This window comes from Protomyctophum bolini (genome assembly GCF_963924005.1).
Source record: "Protomyctophum bolini genome assembly, chromosome: 7".
NCBI lineage: Eukaryota > Metazoa > Chordata > Actinopteri > Myctophiformes > Myctophidae > Protomyctophum > Protomyctophum bolini.
Genome location: NC_137868.1, coordinates 2,404,047 through 2,411,546, shown reverse-complemented (window position 1 = coordinate 2,411,546; position 7,500 = coordinate 2,404,047). Strand labels below are relative to the sequence as shown.

General features: G+C 43.4%; 1 protein-coding gene across 1 annotated transcript in view; it reads left to right on the top strand.

Moving 5' to 3' along the window:
• The window catches only part of LOC308317951 (trypsin-3-like), a gene marked incomplete at both ends in the record, with an annotated part of 13,027 nt that overhangs the window by 1,583 nt on the left and 3,944 nt on the right, over window positions 1-7,500 (top strand). Inside the window, 4 exons of the mRNA XM_080767296.1 lie at window positions 628-790; window positions 1,355-1,469; window positions 2,055-2,205; window positions 6,862-6,998. Coding sequence (XP_080623422.1) covers window positions 628-790; window positions 1,355-1,469; window positions 2,055-2,205; window positions 6,862-6,998 — 566 coding nt within the window. The remainder of the gene's footprint in view (window positions 1-627; window positions 791-1,354; window positions 1,470-2,054; window positions 2,206-6,861; window positions 6,999-7,500) is intronic.

The window sequence follows — 7,500 nt, the reverse complement described above, 5'->3', positions numbered from 1 at the left end:
CTCGTATCTGACTTTTGTTTTGTGAATCTGTTAATGTTAATGTAATGAGTAGTATTACGATTCATGTTCTGTTGTAAGTATAGGATAGGCATTTATAGGTAAGCTTTTACAGTATAGCTTCTGCCTACTCCTAAAATATAATCTTAATCTTAATCTTAATATATATTTTATATTAAAACCCCATTCTGGTCGGGAATTAACCCCTTTTGGTGTTAGCATTATGTTATGCTTTAGCTATTGAAAAATAGCAGATCTACAAGCTACGAGCTTGTAGGTCTGCTATTTTTTGAAAAATCAAAGAACGACTGACATAGAAACATGGATTTTTCAGAAAACTGTCAGGATGTGGAAGACATTTTTTAGAATCTGATCTCAGGTCAGAATGGGTTATAAGATGATAAAACCAGAATATATGTTATATTATATTTCAGTATGCGCGCCCCTGGGGGAAGACGATATATTGTATATTAAGATGATATATGTTATATTATATTTCAGTATGCGCGCCCCTGGGGGGCGAAGACGATATATTGTATATTAAGATATATATGTTATATATTTCAGTGTGCGCGCCCCTGGGGGGAAACGATATATTGTATATTAAGATATATATGTTATATATTTCAGTGTGCGCGCCCCTGGGGGGAGAAGACAATAAGATCGTGGGAGGCTACGAGTGTCCGCGGAACAGCGTGCCCTACCAGGTGTCTCTGTGGAGCGGATACAACTACTGTGGAGGAACCCTGCTGTCGGACACCTGGGTCCTCTCTGCTGCCCACTGCAGGCCCAAGTACTGTACTGCACTGTCTGTCTGTCTGTCTGTCTGTCTGTCTGTCTGTCTGTCTGTCTGTCTGTCTGTCTGTCTGTACTGTACTGTCTGTCTGTCTGTCTGTCTGTCTGTCTGTCTGTCTGTCTGTACTGTACTGTACTGTACTGTACTGTCTGTCTGTCTGTCTGTCTGTCTGTCTGTCTGTACTGTACTGTACTGTCTGTCTGTCTGTCTGTCTGTCTGTCTGTCTGTCTGTCTGTCTGACACCTGGGTCCTCTCTGCAGGCCCAAGTACTGTACTGTTACTGTCTGTCTGTCTGTCTGTCTGTCTGTCTGTCTGTCTGTCTGTCTGTCTGTCTGTACACACTAAACCCAAGCGTTTAGGTTATAAACTGTTTTAAACACATAATTTGTAACACTTTTTAAACGTGTCACAGTGTTTAGTTTTTACAATCAAAGTCAGTCATATATGTGTTTAGAATTCAAACACTAGGTGTTCTCATGAGGTGTTTGAGTGAACTCGTGTTCTACTGTATTGTATGAATATTAATAAACATTGCGTGCGTGCGGCGTTAACCCTTTGCAGGTCGAACTTGGAGGTGAGGCTGGGAGAACACAACATCTGGGAGCCTGAAGACACAGAACAACACATCATGTCTGCAGAGTTCATCAGACACCCTGAATACAACTCTAAAACACAGGCACGTGCACGGCACGCACGCACACACACACTAACGCACGCGCGCGCGCACGCACACCCACACACACACACCCTGAATACAACTCTAAAACACAGGCATGCACACGCACAAAGGCTTTCAGTAAGAAACCGAAAATACACAGGGAAGACATATTTGAATATTATAACCACACCTGGGGATCTATTAGAGTAATGTTAACTCCATAGACACATACATGCGCCACTCTACGAGCTTGTAGTTCCGCTATTTTTGAAAGAAATCGTGAAATTGTGGCGCAAATGCTTACAGAAAACCGTCAGGATTTAGAAGACATTTTTATAAATGTCAACGTCAGGCCTAAATGGGTGACCCCCGTGCCCTCCCTCATTATGTCATGCTTTAGCTATTGAAAAAATAGCAGATCTACAAGCTCGTAGCGCGCCACTCGGTGGCGCGCTACGAGCTTGTAGATCTGCTATTTTTGAAAAATTGAAGAACGACTGACATAGTCAGAAAACTGTCAGGATGTAGAAGAACATTTTGTAGAATCTGATCTCAGGGCTAAATGGGTGACCCCGTGCCCCCCCCCTCCCTCCCTCCCTCCAGGACGGTGACATCATGCTCATCAGACTGTCCGCCCCGGCCGTGCTGAACGCCGCCGTGCGTCCGGCCGTCCTGCCCGCCCACTGCCCCCCCGACGGGGGCGTGATGTGTCAGGTCTCTGGCTGGGGCAGCCTGAGGCCCAGCAACGAGGGATGTGAGTATCTCTCTAATGCAAAACGAATGAAGTCTGCACTCTCAGTCGAGTAAGAGTCTTTTTTATTTATATATATATATATATTTTTTTATCCCACAATTTTTCACCCCTGTGTCAATCATCTAATGTGATCCTGGGCTCTACACACCCTCCACCAACCTGGTCCCCATATATGGGGGACAAGGGGAGACCAACCTAGTCCCCATATATGGGGGACAAGGGGAGACCAACCTAGTCCCCATATATGGGGGACAAGGGGAGACCAACCTAGTCCCCATACATGGGGGACAAGGGGAGACCAACCTAGTCCCCATATGGGGGACAAGGGGAGACCAACCTAGTCCCCATATATGGGGGACAAGGGGAGACCAACCTAGTCCCCATATATGGGGGACAAGGGGAGACCAACCTAGTCGCCATATATGGGGGACAAGGGGAGACCAACCTAGTCCCCATATATGGGGGACAAGGGGAGACCAACCTAGTCCCCATATATGGGGGACAAGGGGAGAGCAACCTAGTCCCCATATATGGGGGACAAGGGGAGACCAACCTAGTCCCCATATATGGGGGACAAGGGGAGACCAACCTAGTCCCCATATATGGGGGACAAGGGGAGAGCAACGGACTTGAACTCATGCTTCCTTCATGCCTGAGTGTCCAAGTTGCTCCTTTACACCTGACAGGGGGGAGTTTCCCTGGTTGGACGTATAGCGCGTGGAAGGAACACGTTATTCCAACCAGTTCCTTTCCCCTCCATCAGGCGTGGTCCAAAAATAAACAAGCTGTCTCTGCGTTATATTGTTAGGGAGGTGTCTCTGTATCGTTTGGAACAGTCAGTCACTCATGATACAGTCTGTTTCTAGCGAAAATGTAACTAATTCAGCAGCAGTAACATTAGCGTATTCTTCATATCCATATGAGTGAAGCGGCCGGGGTGACATGTTTATTTTTCAAACACAGAGGTGATCTAAAATCCCCCCTATGAGGATTATAATGCAAATAAAAAGTACATGAACCTGTGGATTTGCGCCCTCCACCGATATTGACGTCAGACTTCGGTGCCCTTTTAATTGAACAAAAACAGTCTATATAACCTGCATGTCATTTCCATTGCTGTACTGCCAATGTTGACACTGACGAAGGCCTGCGCGCCGAAATGCGTTTGTCTGTCTGGTATGACTGACAGACTGCGGAGCACTATCATTAGTATTATAACCCATTTTGGACTGAGGTCGATTAAAAAAAAAAAGACTTCTAAATCCAATCATTTTTCTGAAAACCCCATGTTTCTATATGTCAGTGGTGCTCAACCTTTCTCATGTCAAGGACCCCCAGAATTATCTCTATTTGGCCACGGACCCTCATCTCAAAACATGTAGTTCCAGGGACCTCCCAGAAGCCAATATTTTAGTTAAAAATGTTCGCTCTGAAATATATATATTCAAAGATTTGCACCACATTTTCACGATTTAAAAAAAATAGCAGACCTACAAGCTCGTAGCGCGCCACTCGATGGCGCGCTACGAGCTTGTAGATCTGCATAGTTTAAGTCCGTTTTGTTTTTGGCAGCAGATTTTTATTTTAGTTTTAGTCATAGTCTCTTGAATATAGTTTTCATTTAGTTTTAGTCACATTTTAGTCACCTGGAAATGTGTTTTGACAGGCCTTGATATCGTTGTAATGTAATTTTTTGGTTGCATGCTGAAAATAGCATAAAACTGGATCTCTTCTCCACTAGTCCCTTCTTAACATTTTAGTCTAGTTTTTATTTGTTGACGGAATTGTCAATATATTTAGTCTTAGTTATAGTCATCATAGATTCGTTTTCGTCAGTGAAAAAGGGTAAAGTCGACTAACATGTTTCGTCCTAGTTTTAGTCGACAAAATTAACCCTGCTCTGTACCTGTTGTGGTGACACGTCTCTCACACACACACACACACACACACACACACATTTTAATCATTTATTTATGTCCACATAAGAGATACAAATACAAGGACACAAATATTTACAAGGTGCCGCACAGAATGCAGTCAGCAAATCCCGAACAAATAAATACCCACACACCCTTCAGGGGTACAGGTAACAGCGTCTTCGCCATATTTGGCGGCTACCGATAGTGGAAGATATTGCACAGAATTTCGCAAGCCGTTTGGCTGCTTTTTTCGGCATCCCAAGTTGTTGGAAGCCTCTTACGACCAAACTGTGTACATGTCCTAGGCTGCCGAAGATAAACACATATAGATTGCACCTATAGCCTAGTTCAATGATGGACTGGAGGAGCGGCTGGTACTTAATGACCTTAGTCATAAAGGCTTCCTCTAAGCTAGAGTCAAAGGTGCAGGCCATTTCAAGAATGAAAACTGATTTGTTCTCTTCATTAACCACAACAACATCTGGTGTGTTAGCAGAGAGATGTGCAAAAATGTCAGTATTTTCAGTACAGAGTTGAAACATGGAAGGTTTGACACAGGAATGTTTGTACATTCTCACAGACAGTGCAAAATGTTTGGATATGTCCTTAGTTATGAGATCAACTATTCTGTCGTGGCGTGCTATGTAAAGCCCTTTATAGGCAAAACAGCCATTCAGAATGTGTGACATGGTTTCTGTAACAAGCCCTGTGGTGTGATGCAAGCAATGAGGTGCATGGGTGGAGGGAAACCAGAGGGAGAGGTTGAGTTTGGTGGGAAGGATCTGTAGCCTGGCTTTTACTGTAAAGGTGATAATGTCCTCATTGAGAGCAGTGTTCCTTATGAATGAATGGGAAACAGAGTGGTCAGCATGGGGAAGACAAGCCAGTTTCCCCTGGAGTTTGAGTCCAGTCCAGTGTTGTTGTTGCCGATGTTGGAACATATCCAACACACACACACACACACACACACACACACACACACACACACACACACGTGTCCCTGAAGGGGGGGGGGGGACGACGATAAAATAGAATCAAATCAAATCAAATCAAATCAAATCAAATCAAATCATACAAGCTGATTGAGTCGTGGGGCAGCCGGCCTGACAGGTGATTATGTGACATAATAAAGTTAACCCATTCTGGGCGGGAACCCCTTCTGGTGTTTCAAGCATCGTGTTACACTTTAGCTATTGAAAAACAGCAGACCTACAAGCTCGTAGCTTGTAGATCTGCTGTTTTTGAAAAATCGTGAAAAATGTGGCTCAAATCTTTGAATATATATTCTTTCAGAGCAGAACGTTTTTAACTAAAAATAGTGCTTCTGAGGGTTCCCTCCTAGAACAACATATTTTCAGATGAGGGTCCGCAGACAAATACATATAATTCTGGGGGGTTCAGAATTCATAGGTATTTCAGAAAACTGTCATGATTTAGAAGACATTTTTATACATTTGGGTCAGGTCTAAATGAGTTAATTATGCAGATGTGTGTTCCTGTCTGTATATCGACTCGGTCGGGTGGAATCCTCATGTGATTCTGTTTGATACGGAGACAAGACTGACTGTTCAGGAGAGGAGAAAACTGCTTTTAATATGTTTTTGTTTTATCCAAAATGAGTTAATAGCACAGGCAGACTCTTCACATATAGTAGAGCAGGCGTCGGCAACTCTTTATTTTCATGATAGTCGGCGTGCCATATCGACATTACTGAACGGAACCCCTTTAGGTGTTTTAAGCATTATGTCATGCTTTAGCTGTGGAAAAATAGCAGATCTACAAGCTCGTAGCGCGCCACCGAGTGCCGCGGTACGAGCTTGTAGATCTGCTATTTTTGAAAAATCGTGAAAATTTGGCTCAAATCTTTGAATATATATATTCTTTCAGAGCAGAACGTTTTTAAGTAAAAAAATGTGCTTCCGGGCGTTCCTTATAGAACAACATATCTTCCGATGGGGGTCCGCAGACGAATACATTATAATTCTGGAGTTTCAGAATTTGATTTGTTTAAAAAATCGTGAAAATGTGTCGCAAATCTTTGAATAATATATATTCTTTCAGAGCGAACATTTTTAACTCAAATCTCTGGAACAACATATTTTCAGATGGGGGTCGGCGGCTAAATTCATATAATTCTGGGTCTCCTTGACATAAAATAGTTTGAGAACCACTGACATAGAAACATAGGGTTTTAACCCTGTGAGAACCACTGACATAGAAACATAGGGTTTTAACCCTGTGAGAACCACTGATACAGAAACATGGGGTTTTTCAGATCTGGGAGCGATCTGCGAGCTTGAAAAGTGTCGCTTCATATACCGGGTTTTGAACTTGCCGATCAGCTACATAACATTTGGTGCTTTTCGTACTGTGTAGTCACTGTGATCAAGTAGAACATTAATTAGTTTACGGAAAAAAACGTTATAATATGGAGATCAGAGGTTTCTGCCTCAACAACGACATAACATAATATTATAATGTTCCTGTTGCCTGTATTATTATTATCATCCTAATTGTATTTTCTTCCTTACACTGTTGATCTATATCTGTTTAATTCAATTTCCTTCCTATAATACTGACTTCCATCGTGTGTAATTGTATTGTGTGTGTGTGTGTGTGTATGTGTGTGTGTGTGTGTGTGTGTGTGTGTGTGCGTGCGTGCGTGTGTGCTTGCGTACGTGCGTGTGTGTGTGCGTTGCGTGTGTGTGGTGTGCGTGGCGTGCGTCTAAACATGCAGCTCGCTACCCTCACGAGCTGCAGTGTCTGGAGGCTCCGCTGCTGAGTGACGACACCTGCTTCAACGCCTATCCCTGGCAGATCACAGAGAACATGATCTGTGCCGGCTTCCTGGAGGGAGGGAAGGACTCCTGTCAGGTATATTATATAATATATACTATAACCAGGTCTATATTCATAACTGTACTTATGGAGGGAGGCAAGGACTCCTGTCAGGTATATTATAATACTATAACTAGGTCTAGTATTCATATAACTGTACTTATGGAGGGAGGGAAGGACTCCTGTCAGGTATATTATATAATATAACCAGGTCTATATTCATAACTGTACTTCATGGAGCAGTACCGGTTCTAGGCCTTTTGAGGCCCTAGGCAACATATTATACAGAGCCCCCCCCACCTCCTGCTTTGCCACGCCGGATAAAAATTGTAAATTTGCCATGAAAATGCTTCAATCTGGTGCACTTTGAGATAAAAATTAAGAAGCTAGGTGGGGGCCACATGTGGCCAGTAGCCCATGTAAGGGATACATGAAAAAAAAAAAATCTTCTCCCTGTGACGAGGCCCCCTCAGTGGTTGAGGCCCTAGGCGACCGCCTAGTTCGCCTATGCCTAGAACCGGCCCTGAGTGGTCCTACC